Source organism: Erigeron canadensis, chromosome 4 (genome assembly GCF_010389155.1).
Source record: "Erigeron canadensis isolate Cc75 chromosome 4, C_canadensis_v1, whole genome shotgun sequence".
Classification (NCBI taxonomy): Eukaryota; Viridiplantae; Streptophyta; class Magnoliopsida; order Asterales; family Asteraceae; genus Erigeron; species Erigeron canadensis.
In genome coordinates, this window is record NC_057764.1 from 9,797,127 (window position 1) to 9,820,384 (window position 23,258).

Below are 23,258 nucleotides of genomic sequence, written 5' to 3' on the forward strand. Positions count from 1 at the left end.
AAAGGTAGGAAGAGAATTGAGTTCAAGCCATTACTCCCAAAACAAACTCATTTATTCCAAAACGTCATCTGATAATTCAATTACCATAATTGTGATTTGGTTTCGTATAAATAGGACGATGGATTTATGTAATATGTTCGTTTTTATATAAAGATGGATGTGTATCCGGTGATAAATTTAGAATGATGTAAATGATGCTTTGTTATAGAGATTATAGAGAATAGGTATAGATATAATGAATTTTTGTTCAGCTCTTTAATAATTTGGTATAGATATGAACATGATAAGGTGTGTTATGTTGTTTATGATGTTAAAGATAAATCTGAAAAAAGAAAAAAAAAGTTGTTGGAAATAAAGGAGAAAATAGAAAAAAAGATGTAAATTTACTTTTGGTCTACATGTGAGGAAATGACCATTATACCCTCGGTGTGCGAGACACGTCATATCGTTTTAAACGGAAGCTTAAGGTTAGGACGAAAACTGTTGACAAAGCAAAAAAAGTTTGACTAAAACTGTAATTTTTGAAACTTAAAAATAAAATCTGCAAGTAAAGTATTACGATAATACTCGTAATAATTAACTCTTATAATAATGAAACCCCATATTCTTTAATGTTACAACTTACAAATAAATAAAATCATTTATATTTTTTTGAACAACAGAAAATATATTAATGAACCCACTTTTGGCAAGATGTCGAAAGAGGAAAAAAAAAATTACATCGACTATTGTGCCATAAAGGCCATACTAGAGTATCATTTCTAGTACGACAAGTGATCCAAAAATAAGTAGATACAATAAAATTAAAAATATCCAAGGCAGTGGCAGAACTCCCGTTGAAGACAACTTCGTTCCGATATTTCCAATTCGCCCACCACCAAGTTAAATATATAGCTTCCAAGATTGACTTACACTTTTTCGTTGCTGTCATTTTTATAATCCAACTTACAAATAAATAAAATCATTTATATATTATAATACATTTTAACATATATAAACTTTTATATATTATAATTTTAATGACGGCTCGAAATTCGTCATGTAGATCATCGATCACTCCTTATAGCTTATCATACCTTATAACCTATCATATTCACTAGCTCCTTTTATTAATTCCATTAAAGATGAAACCCGCTTCGGATGACAATTTCCAACGGCAGTAGTGGTGGTTGTGGTGGCGGCGGCGGCGGAGAGAAAGAACAATTGTTGTGGAGGGGACAAATACAATAGAAGAACAGTGGTGGTGACGGCAAGGGGAAGAAGAAAAAGAATCAGATGAGAAAAATATGTGACTCAGATTTGTGTTTTCGTTTTTAACTCCTTTCTTACATTTCATTTAATCAGAGCCCTATGTATGTATTGTATATATACCAACTTGAATTAACAATTTTAATTGGGTGAAGAACCAGTACATGTTCACTCATTCACACATCCCCCTCAAAGGTTTTAAATAGTAATGACTCGTTACCTTGATTTACCCGAAGAAGCTACATAAACTATCATTGTTTTTTCTCTTCAAAAAGTAAACATTATGAGGGCATATCAACAATTTTGGCAGCAAGAGTAGATAGCACAAGCGTTGTTTTGTGTCCAATGACCATCCATCGATGATTCAGGATTTTCATGAACCTATTGATTCTGCTTACTTTTAATTCACTTCAAAGAAAAAAAGGATACTACGAGTAAACTTTACAGTTTGCAGCAACTTAATGCTTCTAATTCAATAACCAAAACATCAGGACGAATATCATAGACTTTTAAAAGGAGTATCCTGGACTACAGCAAACTTATACCTTCTCCATAATCACATTATATTATTTACTTTCTACTCAGCGAGAACCAGAACTTTAATTGTACCTCGACTATTCGCCGTTATCATTGTCGGGCTATCGTTTTTCCAACAAACGGCACTCGTGAAATAAGACCCTGGCTCCTCGCCTTCATTTGCATCAGAACTAAATCCATGCCATGCTGCGGGTCTTGAAATAGCCTACAATTAAGCATAGAACGAAAGATAAAATTTAATTCTTATAGAATTATTTTGAGTAGAGTTGCAAGATTACCTTATGGTACACAAAAACTTCGTTAGTCTCGCTGCCACATGCAATGTATTCACTATTTACAGTTAGGCCGACAAAGTTTTTCTCGTTGACATGTCCTCTAAAAGTGCGCAGCTGCAAATAGACACATTTGTTTAAAAGGATGTTTTAGTTGATAAAACTGTAGCAGCAACAACATAGATAACTAAGCATTATTACGTATTTACGTGTATAACTTTTATGTTATATAGCATTGAGTAAGAAAAAAGAGAAGTTAGTAGCATAAATCATTGTTGTAAGATAACGAAGCAATTAGATTAACAGAGTACATTGCAAGTTGTTGAAATAGTGTGAACTTTCGTAAACCCAACTAATCATATGTCTTCGGATCTTTGAGCCCGTAGGGTCATACACAATACAACGTCTATAATGTTTAACCATCAACCTAAAGAATGATATTTGATATATACGCATTTAATTAAATTATCCGTTTATAAATTAAAGCGAGCTTAATTAAGATAAATGGATAAACCAACAACCGTTATTTATAAGAGTCGATTAAAGCTAGTTTTAATTGATTGAATAAATAACTTATTAATTATAAGTAGTTTAATTAATTAAATGAATTAGTGGGTTCGACAATTATTTAGTTAAAAAGTCCAATTTAACTAATAGTTGATTAATTAAGTTAAGAAAGCCCGACCCGACCCATCAAAGGCTACTAGGGCCGAACCTAGAATATCTAGGAGGGGGAGGTCGAAATTCTTAGAAGGGTTTATTAACAAGCTTCCATTGTTTACTCTGATTCAATAAGTCGTTTTATTAAATATGAATATTTAATTTTTGCCATTCAAACTGGGTCGTCAACCGACCTATTTATGTTATTTATGTTATTCAGCTGATAAAATCCAAACACAAGTATCTTCTACGTGGTTCACTATTTTTGAACCGATCATGCGTGTGAAGTATTAATTACATGGACCATCCTCGGTAGTTAACTTTTCCTCATTTATCTATAATGACCAAATTACTCTTGATGTAGTACTCTTTTTTTTAATTATCTAGTTGTTTTTGTATCATTTTATTTTAATTTATTCTTATTGTTAGAAACTCGCCACTCCACCCACTCGTTTGTGATATGAACCAATGCAGATTTGTATCTATAAATAAAGAAAATAATAAAATAAAAGTGGTCTTGCAATTCGAGAAGTAAAGATCTCCTACAAGTCTTTAAGACCTCAATTCAATTCATCCATAATTCTTTTACGAACCTAATGATCTATATAAATACTAATCCTATAGGTTGACAAGATAAATAAATAATATTATTAAAGATATTATAAGATATCAATAGCAATAATAAGAGAAAATCGCGACAATAGCCAAATTTCGTTACGATTGTACCAAAATAGCCAGGTTTTTTTTCTAATTATCACAAAATAGCCATATAAATCGCAATATCCGGACAAAATCACATAAAGAACCTTAAAATCGCTACGAGATCTACAAAATCGCTACGAGATCTTTAAATACAAGATTTTGTAAAATCGCAATATGTTGACTTTGACTTCTTCATCGAGATCAAAATCAAAAGGGAAATCAAAATCGACTTAACACTCTTCTCCTTTCGGGACTGTTAGCTTAGGGGATTATTAGAATGTTTCTAGTATGTTTAATAGTATTCGAAGCTTTGTATTCATGGACTACGTAATAAATTAGTATGTTTAAATAAAAAAAATTAAAATCTCAATAATCGCAACAAAACACATCGCGATTTTGAAAGAAAAAAAAAAGTCAAGGTCAACATATTACGATTTTGCAAAATCTTGTAGAGATTTCGAGATTCTCGTAGCGATTTTGAAGATCTCGTAGCGATTTTGCAAGATCTCATAGCAATTTTAAGGTTTTTTTATGCGATTTTGTCTAGTTATTGCAATTTATATGGCTATTTTGTGATAATTCAAAAAAAACTTGGCTACTTTTGTACAATTGTAACGAAATTTGGCTACTGTCACGATTTTCTCCAATTACAATAACAATAACAATAAATAATAATATGGAGGCGTATTATTACTCCCCTCCCCCCCCCCCCCCCAAAAACACCAGCTTGTCCTCAAGGTGTTGCCTTAAAACTCTAACTTGGAATTTCGCCTCATATAACTCTTTGTGAAGGCCAGAAAACACTTCAACTTCTGCGCTCAGTTTCTCTTCAATGATGGAAAAGCTTCGACTTTGCCCTTTACCTAGGTCAACATTCCAATCGCTTCGTTTGACATAGATCAGTAAGATTTCTTCCGGTAGACATTCAAGATCAAATATTCTGAGGTTTGCTGAGATGAATCTTGAAAGCCAAGATAAAATTTCTTATCACCATCGGTTTGCTGGACGAAAACTTGTTCACGGCGGTTACTGCTGATCTCTTGATCCCCACCCCACAAAAAATGAACTCTCTTCATCACATCCCATAATAGGCTCGTATTAGTTTCCAACGCCATGCCACGAGCTTTGGCCCGTGATTCCAGCTAAACCTCTCCTATGTTTCCTTAATCCACGCAACATCACACCCAATTTCTGAGCACACAAAAACATATTCACGGGTCATAATGTTTGAAACATACCCACTAACAACCATACCTATCTTGCCATGGTCGAATATGGAGTGTGGAATCCAAACCAAGCCATCTGCCTAAAAATCTGGAGCAACCCTCTGATTCAATCGACTTTAGTTGCAAGAATCGATAAGTTGAGCAAAAAGGCTGCATTGGTGACGTGGTTAAACTGTTTTATATTGTATGGATGATGGTGGAGGATGGTTCGTTTTCAACACACAAAGGGTTATGTAGGGTGGCAAAAAAGTTCGTTCAGATGATGAGTTTCGCGAAGGTATTTCACAACGACGATAAATCATAAATTTTAGGTTAAGGATAGTAAAATAAATAGCTTAGGAGTTTGTGAGACAATAAAAGGATGGGTAAGAGAATGAAGAAGATCATGTAATTAACTCTTTATAATGCAAAACTAATACAAAACCCGTGACAGACATCCGTAGGTGTTACTTGCTATTTTTTTGAAAGGTGAATTGCGCTTGAAACTTTGTGTCACAATTTGACAGCGAGAGGTCTAGCATACGTTGTCTTAACCGGGTCCGTGCTAGAGAGCTCCCTCGAGGTAAAAATACCTATTTCAAATACCCAATAGGGGGAAAACCCCATAATAATCCGCCCGAAAGCATGACGATTAAAGGGGTAAACCCTGCCCTGGGTATACCCAAGCCAAACTCTCATAGATGGACTATCTATATCACAAAGTTGGTAGAACTAGTAAATCAAAAGGATGAATTTAGTCCAATTAATGTCATTCATGCAACGAAGTAATAAATTCTCATAATGATATGAATCATGCCTGAAAAAAAAGAGCTCCATCGAGGTATAAATACCTATTTCAAATACCATATAGGGGGAAAACCCATAATAATCCGCCCGAAAGCACGACGATTAAAGGGGTAAACCCTGCCCTGGGTATACCCAAGCCAGGCCCTTATAAATGGACTACCTATATCACAAAGTTGGTAGAACTAGTAAATCAAAGGGATGAATTTACTCCAATTAATATGTCATTCATGTAATAAAATAATAAACTCTCATAGTGAAATGAATCAAGCGTGAAAATTAGCCAAGAAACGCACAATGAACACAATCTCAGCCAAATGAAGTCGTTTGTGTCTTTGATAAGGCTGAATTCAAGCTTCAGCTGCTCCAAGAATAAAAACTAGACAATAATAAACTAAACAATAATAATTCTCCACACTCCGGCACGATGGCTACAAGCCTTATTTAAATATGACACAAACCTAACTTGGAGAACACATAATTAACTAATATAGATAAACAAGTATTAAAACGGACACTCCCCACCGCAAAACACACCTTGTCCTCACGGTGTGGCTTCAAAAATTACATGGATCCCATACCATTCTCGAACATCCAAAAACATGTCTAGCATCCGCTAGTGCTATAGAGTTGTCTCGTCCGTCTCCCTCGTCTCTACTACCGAGTTGCTTGTTTAAGCTATACAAAATTCTGGTCTTTATGGTCCTATTTCATCCATGTTGGCTTTTGCAGCCGTCATCAATCATCTTATCTCCCTGCATCTGCCTGTTGATTCGTCTATATGGGTCACGTTTACCTACTACTCAATCTGAAACATATTTAATCTCCTTACCAACTGTACGAGTATCTACTACCTTATTCTTTTGTACCTTAGTGGTTTCATCCTTGGGCTCCTTGCTTCTTTCTTCATGGCTCACGAGTGTCTTCCACTTTGGTGATTTTTTATTGCTTTGTTGGGTGGAATGTTGTTCACTAACAACACTTGTCTTCACAACCACTTTGGTTTCACACCCATTATTTGATTGAGTACCTTCAATACCAGCAAATGAGGGCCAATAAGACACATCGAAACCCCTCGAAACCGCTAGCTCCCTTAATAACGACATGATCTCATTGTGTTGCCTTGCACGCCGTTCCATGATTCCTAATGTTTCCTACTGAATTCCTCCGTCTTTGCCTTAAATTCCTCCATCTTTGCCCTGAATGCCTTCATCTTTTTAATTTAAGAATCAAAAGACATGCAGAAAAATAGCCAAGAAACGCACAATGAACACAAACTCAGCCATATGAAGTCCGTTGTTTCTTTGATAACACTGAATTCAAGCTTTAGCTGCTCCAAAAATAAAAACTAGACAATATCTCCACACTCCGACACGATGGCTACAAGCCTTATTTAAATATGACACAAACCTAACTTGGAGAACACATAATTAACTAATATAGATAAACAATTATTAAAACGGACATTTCAACCCCGTATGAAGCCCAACCTAGTTCAACCTTCTACTAACCCCTTGATACATATCACTATTGCCCACCGCAAAACACACCTTGTCCTCATGGTGTGGCTTCAAAAATTACATTAGGTGATTCGTGGATCCCATACCATTCTCGAACATCCAAAAACATGTCTAACATCATCTAGACGATATTTACTAATGTCACTAGTACTATAGAGTTGTCTTGTCCGTCTCCCTCGTCTCTACTACCGAGTTGCTTGTTGAAGCTATACAAAATTCTGGTCTTTATGGTCCTGTTTCATCCATGTTGGCTTTTGCAGCCGTCATCAATCATCTCATCTCCCTGCATCTGCCTGTTGATTCGTCCATATGGGTCACGTTTACCGACTACTCAATCTGAAACATATTTAATCTCCTTACCAACTGTACGAGTATCTACTACCTTATTCTTTTGTACCTTAGTGGTTTCATCCTCGGGCTCCTTGCTTCTTTCTTAACGGTCTAATGGTGCTCCAAGTGTCTTCCACTTTGGTGATTTTTTGATCGGTTTGTTGGGTGGAATGTTGTTCACTAACAACACTTGTCTTCACAACCACTTTGGTTTCACACCCATTATTTGATTGAGTACCTTCAACACCAGCAGATGAGGGCCAATCAAACACATCGAAGCCCCTCAAAACCGCTAGCTCCCTTAATAACGACAGACATGATCTCATTGTGTTGCTAATAGGAGCAAAAGGCTAATACCTAGGCAAAAACCTAGCGGCGATGACGCTTGGCCAAACAAGTCGTCTTCGACGGATATCAATTCCGGCCAACTGGATAGACAAGAGAGATATTAACGGATCAGTTGGCTGTGGGATAAGTGGTGGTTGAGGAGGGTTACGGCGGCGCTGGGTAGGTGGAGTTGGTGGTGTTCGTTATGAAAAAAATTTTTAAACTCGGTGTCCTCTGATTCATCAACAACTGATTCATCGGGTGCCTCTTCATACTGTCTTTCATATCTGTTGAAAGGGTTGATCTCTAATTCCCGGATCCGTTCTCGAAGCCTTTCGATTTCAATGTCGCGTGGGTCGCGTCCAACTTCACCATTGCCTCTCTCAGTGATGCGGGCGGCGATCTTGTGCAGACATCTCTAAATTCCTGAGCTATGAATACCACTTGATACGGACAGAAGGCTAATACCTAGGCAAAAACCCAGCGGCGATGACGCTTGGCCAACCAAGTCGTCTTCGACGGATATCAATTCCGGCCAACCGGATAGACAAGAGCGATATTCTCAAAAGACTTTTATTCATCAATACTCCAACCAAAGAGATTACAATGTCTTTAAATAAGAAAACAAAAGAAGACAAATAAGGAAACAATAATCTAAACAAAACATAAAAGATACGCAAGGAATAACTCTCAATTTTGGCTGGAGTGGATTGCACTTGGGCTGGCCCTAGCCACCTTGGACGCCTGTTTGTTGCAAGCCCGACGAGTCTTCTTCGGGTAGGGCTGGATCCGTATCCGTTGCCTTGCACGCCGATCCATGATTCCTAATGTTTCCTACTGAATTCCTCCGTCTTTGCCTTAAATTCCTCCATTTTTGCCCTCAATTCCTTCCTCTTTTTAATATAAGAATCAAAAAGACAAGCAGAAAAATAGCTAAGAAACGCACAATGAACACAAACTCAGCCAAATGAAGTCGGCTATTTCTTTGATAAGGCTGAATTCAAGCTTTAGCTCCTCCAAGAATAAAAACAAGACAATAATAAACTAAACAATAATAATTCTCCACACTCCGACACAATGGCTACAAGCCTTATTTAAATATGACACAAACCTAACTTGGAGAACACATAATTAACTAATATAGATAAACAATTATTAAAATGGACACTTCAACCCCGTATGAAGCCCAGCCCAGCCCAACCTTCTGCCATACCCTTGATAGATATCACTACTCCCCACCACAAAACACACCTTGTCCTCACGGTGTGGCTTCAAAAATTACATTAGGTGATTTGCGGATCCCATACCATTCTCGAACATCCAAAAACATGTCTAACATTAGCTAGACGATATTTACTAATGTCACTAGTGCTATAGAGTTGTCTCGTCCGTCTCCCTCGTCTGTACTACTGAGTTGCTTGTTGAAGCTATACAAAATTCTGGTCTTTATGGTCCTGTTTCATCCATGTTGGCTTTTGCAGCCGTCATCAATCATCTCATCTCCCTGCATCTGCCTGTTGATTTGTCCATATGGGTCACGTTTACCTACTACTCAATCTGAAACATATTTAATCTCCTTAACAAGTATTACTACCTTTTTCTTTTGTACCATAGTGGTTTCATCCCCGGGTTCCTTGTTTCTTTCTTCATGGTGCAATGGTGCTGATTTTGTACCAGTGTCATCCACTATGGTGATTTGTTGATCGGATGCTGGGTGGAATGTTGTTCACTAACAACACTTTTCTTTCACAACCACTTTGGTTTCACACCCTTTGATTGAGTACCTTAACACCAGCCGATGAGGGCCAGTGAGCCACACCGCAGCCCCTCGAAACCACTAGCTCCCTTAATAATGTCATGATTTCATTGTGTTGCCTTTCACGCCGTTCCATGTCTTCCTCATGTTTCCTACTGAATTCCTCTATCTTTGCCCTAAATTCCTCCATCTCTACCCTTAATTCCTTTATCTTTTTTAATTTAAGAATCAAAAATACAAAATTAGAGGTTGCAAGATCTATAGCACTAATACCAATTGATATGAATCAAACCTAGAAAAATAGCCAAGAAACGCACAATGAACACAAACTCAGCCAAATGAAGTTGGTTGTTTCTTTGATAAGGCTGAATTCGAGCTTTAGCTACTCCAAGAATAAAAACTAGACAATAATAAACTAAACAATAATAATTCTGCACACTCCAATAGATGGCTACAAGCCTTATTTAAATATGACACAACCCTAACTTGGAGAACACATAATTAACTAATATAGATAAACAATTATTAAAACCGACATTTAACCCCCTATGAAGCCCAGCCCAGCCCAACCCAACCTCCTGCCACCCCTTGATACATATCACATAGGGATGATGTGGGCAAACTAGTTATAACTACAGGACAACCTGTTTAGTATAGTTTAATTAATATGTTTTAGGTCCCATTTAGATATTTAAAATTTTCAATGTATCTTGTTCTTATCAGTGACTCAGTGTACCATTTTTCTCGATTAAGACACTGGTATGAGATAATGAAATACTATTTAATGCTATAAAGCCATACAAATAAGAAATTAGTGCACAAAGCAAGTAAGACACTTCAAAAGATTTTTTTTTACTCATTATTGGCATCAACAAACTTTTACATGAAACTTTATCATCATTTCATGACAGGATCACCACCAAGGTGACCTTGTGATCAAGTGTCTAGAGTATATCACAAGAGGTCTCAAGTTAAGTAAACATCTTAGGGTGGTGAAACTTGAAAGAGCTCGGAACCGTTCACGAGGATACCCTGTAGGGAAGTGTGCATATGGGTCAAAGTCTTGCAATCCCTGGGTAATTTGAAAAGGAAAAACTTCCTCCATTTACGTTTCTCGTTATCTTGACATGTCTAAATCCCCGCACGTAAGATTCCAATAATAATTAATGAACATCTTTCATATGTAAGTCATCCATTGAATGTAAATAGAACATCCTCTTGGAAACCTAAGAGTGAGCTTATTTGTGTTTTCTATCCAATTTATACTCCTAAAATTAATAGCTTATAGTAGCTAGATTTTTAATATGCCTAATTTATCACAACAGTCATATAGTCATATATTTGATGATATATAAGGCCTTCTTATTTGTTGCTTTATGTTTTCTCAAGGAGGTATCCTAACCAAGCATGGGAAATTTCTCCATCCTGCAGTACTTGGATCATTATGGTATTAAATTAATGCCCAGTTTACTTATGACTTCAAAAGGAGGAAACTACGTATTAACGTGTAAACTAGTTGACTATTACACAAACATTCACAGCTATACTTTAATAAAGCCTATCTTGAAGGATCAAGAATAAATCAACCCAGTCATTATCATTACTTTATTAAAAATAAAGGTAAACACTTAAAGAAAATGACACTTCAGACTTTGCCTGATGTGTTAGCAAGAGATTGCCAACTTGTAGGTATAACATAGCTAATACATGTGTAGAAGATACCAACTAATTATCAGAAAAAGGTGGCAAAAGAGACGGCAGAAACAGGTTGGGTAATAGGCCATAACTGGTCATTTTCATTACGAGATGGTCAGGTGAAACTAAAAACATTTGTTCTCATTCTCTTTGCTTTTCCTGAACTTTATATGTGAATCATGTTTCAATATAATTTAGTGCTAATCTTCTTTTGGAACAAAATAATCTATGACGTTTTACGCATTGTGAAAACAGTTTGGGTATTAATTGATGAATTTGACCCATTTTTATATTAGCATTTTTTGAGCTTAAACATGTGACATCTTAGCGGGAAAATAAATAAATAATGATGGTCTAAACTGCCACCTCTATTATTCTAGTTTCAGCAACTTCAAAAGATTTTAATAGAGAAATGAGATCTCCAAGTGGAACTGCAAAATTGGTCTCAGCTACAAAACACACGAATAACATGAGAAGCATACAGTAACTGGAGATAGACTTACTGGGATATTTTGTTTGACATCCCACAAGCGCAAGGTGCTGTCAGTAGATGCAGAAGCTAGCTCATGGTTAGACAAGAACTTTACGTATGAAACAGCTTTCCGATGCCCACTAAAAATATGCAATGGTTGGCTTATATTTCTTAAGTCATAATAATGAATGTGATGATCTGCTGAACCCACCTGCAAAGTAAATAAGCATGCTTCCACAATAAGTATTGATATTTTTAATCAATTAGTTTGAAAAATCTAGAAAACAAACTCGAACGTACTGCAACATGAAAGCTAGATCCAGGATTATATTTTACAGAGCAGATATTTGCTTTCATATCAATGTTAAGAACACTTGCTTCCTGTCTTGTACACCATATCTTCACCTGCTCAATATATCGAGAACATAAGCAGAACATTACAACGAACAAAATCACAAGGCATTTACCTTAGCATAGACCTAGCCTCACCATAACATGATATCAGATGTGGGAATATAGCTGGGACAGTGAGGTTGGGTAACAGGTCAAAACAAGTGATTAGGTGAAGGTAAATAAGATCCAGTCCATTTTCGGTGGACCTGAAATACCTTATATCCACATACTTAGAATTTAATAAATCATTAGTTGTCAAATATAGTAATTAAGATTATATTACTCAACAGTGATCTAACTTATTAAAATAACTATGAATTTGAAGGTTTTATGCATTTACACTTCATTTGAATTTAATTCTTTCAGTTTTAAATTAGCTTTTTTTTCTTTCTAACTTAACATATAGCCTGCTAAAGTAAACCGTAATCCACATTGTTTAGTAAATGGCCGAAACTGCCACCTCTTTGCAAGAACATGTGGCATGACCAAAATTGATTTCAGTTTTGGTCTATATAGCATTTATTAGCTTCCCACCATCAATTACCTTACAATCATCACTTCCAGATACTAGCATTGTAGGCTCAGTACGTGAAAAATCAAGACTCCAAGCTCGCTTCTCATGCTCTTCATACTCCATTACACTCTGAGAGCATTGTAATTTAGAATGGCATGATATATTTATAAAGCAAGCTATACAAAAGATTCTACCTGGCGAGTGGTTACATCCCAGACGGTCACAATACCCTCATAATCACTACTGGCTATGTGACTTTTGGTGTACTTGTTCCAGCTCAAACAACTAAGCTTGGAGCGTGTTGACATTTCCACCACAGGACATTGGACATCTGCTTGTTCATTTACCACCTGGAAAACCACTAATATGTAAATATGAAATGAGGCCAGAATTATCTATTATGCATCAAATTACAAGTTCTTTACTATCATAGATACAAAATGCAAGCATCTTATAAACTGACTGTGCACAAGGAGGTGGCAACGTAAACCCATTGCCTAAAAATGGGTCAGCTTAAATTGTAATTAATCTTGCGTGAGCAAAATCGGTAAAATTTCAATACACAGAAAAAATGACAGGTCAAATGGGTCAAACATGACACGTCACCCAGAATGTTTTCCAATTCTTAAAACCTACTGAATGGCTTTAATAAAACAACCCCACTTGACACATAGTATTTGTAAATTCGAAAACTATATATATAAGTTCCAACAAGTCTGTCCACATCGGTCCATTTAGATTTGTATCGGAAGTTACCAACCCAACCCGACCCAATTTGCCACATTCTAATGAATATATGCCATCATAAACCTAGCTGTATGATCTGTTGTATTTATGCTAAGAGCATAATATAGCTATTAATTGTAAGTATCCTCTCACACAGATAGGGTTTGATCGTAATAGTAGGCCCCTATTGTCTACAGTATCTGGTAACATGAACTGTTGAATATAACAGATATGTACTCCTGAAATATAAATATTCTTATGTAGAACCCATAAAATTAAAACGGATTAAGTGCGCCGAAATGTAACTAACTATGATCAAATATCTATAGTGGGAACCAACTATCAGATTGGATATTGTTTGTTAAGAACTTAGTAAAAATGTTCAAATCATGAGCCGACGAATCAAAAACTCGCACGTGGCAGCTAATATGGGTTGCCACATATGTCATATTACATAATTTGGACAATTTATCAAGTTGTTAAAATACAATGTCCAAAACCTTAGTTCGTTCATACTGCAGACATTTGGTTATAGTTAGTTACATTTCAAGGTACTTAACCCAATTAAAACCGGTACTTCAAACTCCTTTTACTCAATATTAGTGTTTAACCGTATATAAAGATACAAAACACTAAATTACATATATGAGCCAAAAGCTATTTATTTTAAAATAATAGGAAAAAATAGAATACAAATAGGTTTGTCATGAGGCCATCATCTCTAGCAAGTATGCTTAATTCAAGTTCTAAAATCTGGATCAAAGCAAGCATTCCAACTATCCAATACTGGCTGCAGAATATATTACAATCTGTATAATCTAACTAAATTTCAACATAACATTGTAACTAAAGGAGGTTTGATACAAGCAAATATGAACTTTAGATTGTACTTATGGCAATACTTACAGATGCAAACTCAAAGACCTTGATGCGTCTTGAAACTCCAGCTGTAGCAAAAAGCTCATCATCCCGGTCGAATTCTATGCTGAATACCAAGAAAACACTTAATCAAAGAGACAAAAAGGGTATGCCATTCAATGATATTTTGTTGCAGCTCATGTTTATGATACCAAGAAGGTGTCCAATAATATTACATCAATATCTGTTGTTAACCCACAGTAACAGATAACCTATTTTTGCGTAAACAATTGCTTCTGCACATTTATATATTTATACAATCAAATATGAAATTGCTAACTAATTTTTATAGATCACCTACCAGGCTACCATTTGATTCCACACTATTCATTAACTTGACTCACCTTGATATAATATCAGCAGAGTGAAAAAGATCTCCGTGCCTAAGTTCAGCAATGACTCTCAATCGACTACAAAAAGAAAGAGTGCGTGGATAGTATCAAAATCCTCGCTTCAGGAAGAATGAGAAGAACGTACATATGAACATCAAGAGGGGCACACTAAACCTGTATCGTGTAAATGTCGAAAGTACAGACTGGAAGTCCCTGAGTCCTGCATGATATCCATCTTTTTTTATCGGATTATCATCCCTTTCTTCCTGCTTCTGCACCTGTTTTGCCCAATGTCTCCGCTTTTGCAGGTAACACTCTTGCAAGTCATTGAACTGTGGGACACAATTATGAAAGAATACAATAAAGACAGTGCCACAAAGTTAACCAACCACAAAATAGGAATGACAATGTCAGAGAAGGATGATGTGATTCCTTTCGCTTGTTAAGTTCCATTCCAAGGGCAAGGGTTTTTACTCTTCATTTTATCTTTAAATTGAACAAAAATGTACAGCTCCACCCATCTTCATTCAAATAAATTTTAGTAGCATAAATCTTCTTTAGAAAACTCAAATCTTCAATTTAATTACTCATTCGTCTCGAAATTATGACTAGAAAAATGTATCTTCTAATTATAATCTTATTCGAGGTTAAGAAGCTTTTATTGAGTTAACATTGTATCATATGTATCAATAAATTCTCTAACTGACATAAAAAATGTCAATAGTAGAGATAAAATGTCATATTTTCTACATAAATGAAAAGTTTATAAACCATTCCAATCCTACTCGGTTATCAAACATGATAATAGAATGTAAGGATTCATTCCATTATCTAGCAAGGTGCAATATGTCATCCATCACATTACATTCGTTTACCATTCCATTCCTGTCAACTGAACAAACATAGTTGGCAGTAAGACTATGTAAAGTGTCAGCATGGAAAAAAGCATCACACAATGAAGCATGCAGATTATACATATCAAGTGCTTTACATCCCTGATGGATATTAAGGCGAGTGCCTCTATTTCTCAAATGCTCATCAAAATTTGTAGAAACAATAACATCGATTATTCACTTACCAAACATTAAAAAATAGGGAAAATGGCATACGAATGTAACCACCTATAATAAAATGGTTATGTAATGTAGTGATCTACTCGGGTGGCTATGTAATGTATGCACCTATGTTTTTTTGGCTATACTATGTAAAATGTGTACGGACCTTACATAATATAGCAAAAAAAAATACATCGGTCCTTACATTAATTGACCCAAATAAAAAGGTTCTTACATAGTATAGCCAAAAAAAACATAGGTGCATACTTTATATAGCCACCTAAGTAGGTTACTACATTACATAACCATTTTGTCATAGGTGGTTACATTGGTATGCCATTATCCCTAAAAAATAAAGTGTGCTAACCTGTGCATGGACTCTCCTCTTTCTTGCCACAGAGACTCCTACTTCAGTATTTTGTGAATCTGACCCGCTGCAAGCATCCTTTCTCTGATGTGCAAGAGAACTTACAGGACCCTGTACATCAGGAAACCGACTTTGTGGAGTTCCAGCCCCCATAGGGATACTGCCGCTATTGCGTTTATCCATCAATGATGGCCATGATGTTTTTACAGTAGAATCATCACCAATCATCCTTATTTTTACTGAACATCTTTCCCTAGCTCGATGTAATTCTATCCTATATCTCTCTACAGCATTTATATCTTCCTTCATGTACTGGAGATCTTTTTGTATCTGCAATGAGAGCATACAGAATCCGCATTCCACACATGATACGATAACTAAAACAACTACCAAGTACATATAAGTCAAAGGTTCCTAAACTAAAATGGACCTCATTTAGCTCTTCAAGCTTTTGCCTCCTTAAGCAATTCAAAAATTCATGCAAAATCTGCAGATTTGATTCCGCTTCTTCTTGCTCCATTCTTTTTTTCTTCTCTGTGAGAAGAACTAAGAGGCTATCCAGCTCCTTGATTGATACATCACATCCCTGTCTAAGAGAAAACAGTCACCTTTCAATACTGAAAATCAAATTTATTACTTATGCAGCCGATATCCATGTGAACCAGAATAAAAAATCAAAAAGCCTCTGAAAACAATTTGTACTACATTGCATGTGTACAATGATAGTTATGCACTTATGCATAACAGAAGTAGTATTCAAGGCAATAAAAAAGATAAACTATAATCAAAGAAATTGCCTAGAAAGCTCAGGTTTCAGTGACAATATACAGCATTATAGTAAAAAAAAACTTCAATTTAAAGGTCATTCTAACCCCTCTCTCTGTCTCTAGAGGTATATAACAAGTAAACTAACATTTATGAGACTGGAATATTTGGTATCAGCATAAAAAAATAATATTGACACCCAAACTACTTCAAGACAAGAAAACAGCAGATATAAGACCAACACGATCACTAATAAAAACTAATGTTTAATACGATAACTGACCTGCTGAAATGCTAGGCGTAGTTGCTCAACAGGAGAAGCACCTTTTGCTATTTGACAAGCTGAAGCCTTCATCAATAGCTGTGGAAATTGCCTTTTTTTAGTATATATCAGACCGTTACAAATAATTTTTCTAATGTATCTTCCAAGACACTCTTCATCAGTTAAAGAAATAATTATCCACCTAGCTGTAATGGATCATGTTCCTTTAGCCATTTAAACATGGAGACTTTTGCCACGAAGGGTCAGATAGGCTATTGACTAACCCTTCTAAGAATGAAAAGAAGGTAGTCTAGTAGTTACTTCTCGTTACATATATATATATATAAATAGGGTGACAATCAAATGAGAACGAAATTAAAATGAGAACAAATAAGAACACTTAAAAACTACATTTTGATGCATTAAAAGTCCATAAAACTGACATAGTGCATAACTAATTATTATTATTTAAGTGTTTAACACATTGATCCGTCAAAATCGAAAAAATCTCGTTTTTTGTTGGATGCATCATATTGATGAATATGCATCCAAGATGGATGCACAAAAAAACGTGATTTTTTCGATTTTGACGGATCAATGTGTTGTTAAAACTTAAATAATAATAATTAGTTAAGCACTATGTTAGTTTTATGGACTTTTAATGCACCAAAATGATGTTTTTAAGTGTTCTCACCGTTCTTATTTTAAAAGTGTTCTCACCGGAGTGTTTATATAAATAAATATATATATTTCAAATATTATACATACTAAATTTTCAAATATATATATACATATATATATATTTCAAAAATGATACATACTAAATTTTCCACTTCAACATGAATGATTAGGTATAGTTACTGCTAGCATATCAATTAGTGTTACTATATAAGCAAATCCTTTCCAGATTAAGGTTTAATTTATTGCAAATTCTTAAAATTAAGTCATTTAGTATCCACCTCTGAATCTCTGATAAGATCCCACAAAAGGGAACAACTGGACTATTCTCAATCTGGCTCGAGTCAGACCCATTTAATGTTTTTGGGCAGCAAATCAAATGGGAAGAAGCAGATTAATGGCAAGAAACCACAAGGTCATGAGTCATGAGTGACTGTTAGCATGGATAAGTGTTGGCTTTTAAATAAGAGGCTTAGTTATCTTTTGGGCAGTTCATAATTTTTTATTTTACCTTGGTTCTTTGTAAGGAGACAAAGCCCATCTCGAATCGGGCCGACTTATATGTCAAATCCATCTATTTTTACTTCTAATTTTCAGGGTTTTATCATTTGTTTCCATTGCCGGGAATTTGAGGCAATGATAGAGCAGACCCGGAATAGTCAGATCGAAGTAAAAGGTTCAAACCCTGATCCGATTTCTAACCAGTTGGCAGAAATTTCAGGCCTATTAGATGCAATTCTTTCATTAATGAGAAATGATGTTGAATCAATCAAAGCTAGTCAGCCTATGGGCGTCCATTATTCTTATGGTAGTGACTATACGGTTTGGACTAATAATGATGGAAAGGATGCAATTCATAGGTGGTAGCAGAAAAAGAAACAACAGTTGGTGCTGCCAGAGATTTTATATTGGCTTCAATCCCAGTTTACTAGTTATCGACTTGAGGGCAAGTCGTCTCTTGGGGCAGGATAACGATAAGATCCCACAACAGGGTACAACTGGGCTATTCTCAATCTGAGCCAGGTCGGACCGAGTTAATGCTACTGGGCAACAAATTGAATGGGAAGGAGCAGATTAATGGCAAGAAACCACAAGGCCATGGGTCATGGGTGAGTGTTAGCATGGATAACTGTTGGCACTAAAATAAGAGGCTTAATTATCATTTTGGGAATTCATACCTTTTAGTTTTACCCTGGTTCTTTGTAAGGATACATAGCCCCTCTCAAATTGGGCCGACTTATAAGTCATATCTATCCTATTGTTACTTCTTTTTTTGGGGGTTCTATCAACCTCCCTCCTAAATCCTCCATGACTCATAGTGTTTCTTTATTAAAAGTAAAAAAAGGCAGTTAGACTAATAATATGATCCCACATCGGCCAAGTATGAGATTGGTTGGTGGTTTATAAGCCTAGGTGTCCCCTTCTCCTTTGAGCTAGCTTTTAGGAGTGAGTTCTACACCTAGCTTATGGCATGATACGAGCCTATTATGGGATGGGTTCGTATCAATTGGTATCAGAGCTAGCCCTACCTTTCGAGGTTCTAACGCTCGGAGTGGTGGCCTATGGAGTGGTGGCTTGGACCCAAGGAGAAGGGTGCCAACCGTGACAAACATAGCCGTGATCAACGAGGACATTGGCTCTTGAAAGGGTGGGGTATTGATATGATCCCACATCGGCCAAATATGGGATTGGTTGGTGGTTTATAAGCCTAGGTGTCCCCTTCTCCTTTGAGCTAGCTTTTGGGAGTAAGTTCTACACCTAGCTTATGACATGATGCGAGCCTATTATGAGATGGGTTCGTATCAACTAATTGATTAAAAATCTACAGAATTAACAATGTTGTTCATGAAGCCCCCACGGAAAGGATTCACAACATAGACAACAATGAATGAAAACTAAGATAGCATATATCAAACAACATAAGGATCAAAACTATGTCATCTGTCTCGGATTAGTAGTCCAACCATTCCAAAGGAAACTCAGATTTCGCACCATTTGAAATTTCCGTGATAATGCCAAGCTTTGACTCCGAGGAAACATGTCAACATGCAAGATGTTTGGGCATCATCATCCTTCGCATGGACCACTCTTTTTCTCCAAGACTCGATCATCCAGAGAGAAATAAATCAAACCCTCCTGAAAAATTTTATTCGGGTATTTTCTCCACCTACACCAAAATTTCCCAATATGGTATCGCCAATGTTCATTGCCCAATCTGAAATATGAATGTTCCACCATGAAACACTTTCTCCAATAAACTTTGGGCAAGTGAAATGCACATGATCTATCATTTCAGCCTCACCCCCACACAAGGCAAAGGGTTGAGAGAAGGTTTAATTCCTCTTGATTGTAAATTCAGGAAATGGGGGATTATCTAAAAGTATTGTCACATAATGCAATCATTAAGCATAATCTAAAAGCTCGTGTTTTTTTTTTGGCTCGACTACACAAATTTTGGAATCAAGGGAATACATCCTAACACCTTAGCTGGATTTGATGTTGTGATTGGGTAGTATTAATTAATTGGTTGGCAAATAATCATTGACCTTCACATTCACAATATATATGGTATATGTATATACAACAAGATAAATATCTATATCTATATTACAATTTACCAATAAACTAAAACAAGGTTAACATATTGTTGAAACGACATGTGGCGTAATCTTTGATCGACATGTGTCTTTAATCTATTTATTTTGTTAAATGTTAAATTAGCTTTTTTAGTTGTACATAAATTCACTTTCGTTATTAGACTTAGAATAAACTCTAACTCTTATCTTATTAATACAAAAAGACATTATAACCTTATTGGATTGATTGTTTTCTCATTAATACATTGTCTCTTTTTTTTTCTCAACTCCTATTACTTATATTAATTATAATAAGTTATTAACATGAAGACTTAAAAAATCTGAGTTTACATTCTGGAATCACAAGGCTATTTTTCATCATCCAATGCTTACAACTCCTATTATATTTATCATTATTGTTTATTATAATTTAGCTTCGATCATCCCCAGAATTCATTTGATACTCACGAATCATGTATGAGGCATATTCGAATTTCTTTATGATACTATCTATATAGCTACCATACATTGTAAAGGTATTAGGACTAGTACTATAATAAAATAAGGTGAAAGAAATAATGAAAGTACCTTATTAAGTAAGAAGTTAGGAAAGAGTTGAGAGGGGGTAAGATAATGAGCACAACAAGGACAATCACTTTTATTCTGAAGATGAGTAGCAATACACATATAACAGAAATTATGTCCACATATTGTTAAAAATGCATCTTTTATTATCTGCATGCATATCGGACACAATACATCTCTATCCACCGTCTCCGCCGCCTGTTCCTCCGCCGGCGTTTGTTCCGGCGGTGGCTCCGATTTGACCGAAGGAACAATAATTCCCCCTCCGCCTCCTACTGCACCATCAGCACCACCACCACCGCCGACTCCCGTAGTCATGTAATGATTCTATAGATACAGGTTTTGTTGTATGTATATGTAAATGAGAGAGAGAGAATAGAGAAAGAAAGAAGCTTTTCAATGGATGGATCACCGTGGTGAGATGAGGGCTTTGTTTTGCAGAGAGTTGCGTGTGTGTGTGTATGGGTGGAAACTGACCACGTTACGCGGGCGTTTCCCCTTTGATTCTTGTTTTTTTTCCATTAATTATTTGATGAAACTAGTATTTTTATCCGGACGTTGACCCCGGGAGAAAAACATAACTCTGGTGATAAAAGTTACAAAAACATTAAGCCAAAAAACAAAATTTGCGTGACAAAAGTTAAGAAAATAAAAGTTGTGGTTCAAAGTAAAGAAAATGAAACTTTAGTAATAAAATTTAGAATTCAAAAGTTTAAAAACAAAGTTATATGAAAAAAGTACAGAAGTTAATAAACTTTATACCTAAAAACAAAGTTTGTATGTTGAAAGTTTAAAAAGTAAGAGCTATGTGACGAAAGGTAAAAAAGGAAATGTAAAAAGAAATAAAAAAATTTGGTGGAAAGTTTAAAAATTAAAAGTTATGTAGTAAAAAAAAGAAAATAAGGGTCGTTAAGTTCGTCACCTAACAGTCGTTAAGTCTGTTACCTAACCGTCGTTAAGTCCGTTAATTATGTTGGATGCTTTAAAGGCTTGTACCTTATGCTAAAGGGGGAGTACTTTTAGCTACAGTAACTCCCCCTCATATTCCAACTTTAGTTTTTAGTATGTATATATAATTAATCACTGGAACCAATGTAATTTTGTTTTTGTATATCTAATAAACTAAAATATTGATGTAATTTTGTTTTTGTATATCTAATAAACTAAAATATTGATGTGTATCTCTCACGAATTTGTAAATTTTGTACATAGTTAGCCAAAAATATGTGCTATAGCCGGTTACACTTTATTGAATTGGCGTGACAGCTTAGCTGGTCATGACGTGGAAACTTACCTGTTAACTGTACTTTTTTCTTTTGAACATTGTTGCCCAATAAACTTTTTATACTGATGTAAATTTTGTAAATTTATATGGTTGACCACAAACTTGTAAATTTATATCATCCACAAACTTGTAAATTTTGTATATGGTTGACCAAAATCACCTGTTATAATGAAAGGACCCGACTTGATAAACCAAAAATAGAAGATTTTTTTTTTTTATAACCCACTGCGCCGCAGTGGGAATCCTCGGAACATAATGGGAAAAAGTCTCACTGCGCCGCAGTGGGTTTGACACTCTCCCACTGCGCCGCAGTGGGAGGAACTGAAAACAAAGACGAGGAAAACCACTGCGCCGCAGTAGGCTACCTGATCAGTAAACCAAAACCATTTTAACACTTAAACCAAATTGCAACCTTCCCATATCATCATGAACTCCATAAAACACATTCCTAAGATTTTCAAGACACATAAAGACACATTTTAAACAAATTTACATCATCAACATGTTCACAAATCATGGATACCATCAAACGGGTCATTTACCCATTTTGACACCGTTTCGACCAAGAAATACAACTTCACAACTGATTGAAAACTTTACACTTGATCATAGACACAAGTTTAATAAAAGTATGACCATCAACAAACAATGTACCAAGAGCCAAAAGGTATGGGACTTCTAAGCATCTACTAAAAGATCGTTATTCATCCGCAAATGACCTAATTACCTTCAAGAACTTGCTAAATCCAACTTCAGGCTCAAATCAACTCTTTTCAATCAACAATACTAGTTCCTTCTTCCGGAACTACCTATAAAAGGGTAAACAACTAAAATATAAGTAAAGGCTTGGTGAATATACTTGCATACATTTACGGATACGAAGGAGGGCAAAGTACAAGGACTTTTACATGTAACCTATGGCATCGTCATGTCACATTTACATATTCACCTTGCACACAATCAACACATATATGGATCCATATAAGCTAAATAATAATATCTATCGGGATTCTTAGGCCCCGGGGGTTCTTAGGCCTCATATCACATCAACTATCAGGATTCTTAGGCCCCGGAGGTTCTTAGGCCTCATAAACAATGCCCCACATGGGCTTCATGCCAAATCAATTACCATGCATGGAACATTCACATCTCATGGTAATTGACCCAACGTAAACATAAGGGTATGCAAATATACTCACCTCCTCCGCAACAAAGACAACAAAGCTAAACAATAATGCTCAACAAGCTCAACCTATGATCATATCATAAAATGC

At 35.7% G+C, this 23,258-nt stretch overlaps 1 protein-coding gene across 2 annotated transcripts; it reads right to left on the bottom strand.

Moving 5' to 3' along the window:
• Nucleotides 1-1,618: 1,618 nt before the first annotated feature.
• On the bottom strand, nt 1,619-21,177 carry LOC122595899 (E3 ubiquitin-protein ligase COP1-like). Of its 2 annotated transcripts, XM_043768373.1 has the most exons (13): nt 20,703-21,177; nt 16,882-16,959; nt 16,264-16,419; nt 15,834-16,163; nt 14,586-14,743; nt 14,424-14,489; nt 14,068-14,146; nt 12,630-12,785; nt 12,466-12,564; nt 11,829-11,933; nt 11,560-11,739; nt 2,064-2,174; nt 1,619-1,990 (listed from the first exon to the last, which is right to left on the bottom strand). In XM_043768373.1, the coding sequence occupies exons 1-13, from the start codon at nt 21,015-21,017 to the stop codon at nt 1,826-1,828; spliced, it is 1,998 nt and encodes a 665-aa protein (XP_043624308.1). In that variant the 5' UTR covers nt 21,018-21,177; the 3' UTR covers nt 1,619-1,825. The 2 variants fall into 2 exon arrangements, with proteins under 2 accessions (XP_043624308.1, XP_043624310.1); XM_043768375.1 differs by lacking the exon at nt 20,703-21,177 and having other exon boundaries at nt 16,264-16,423.
• Nucleotides 21,178-23,258: the final 2,081 nt, after the last annotated feature.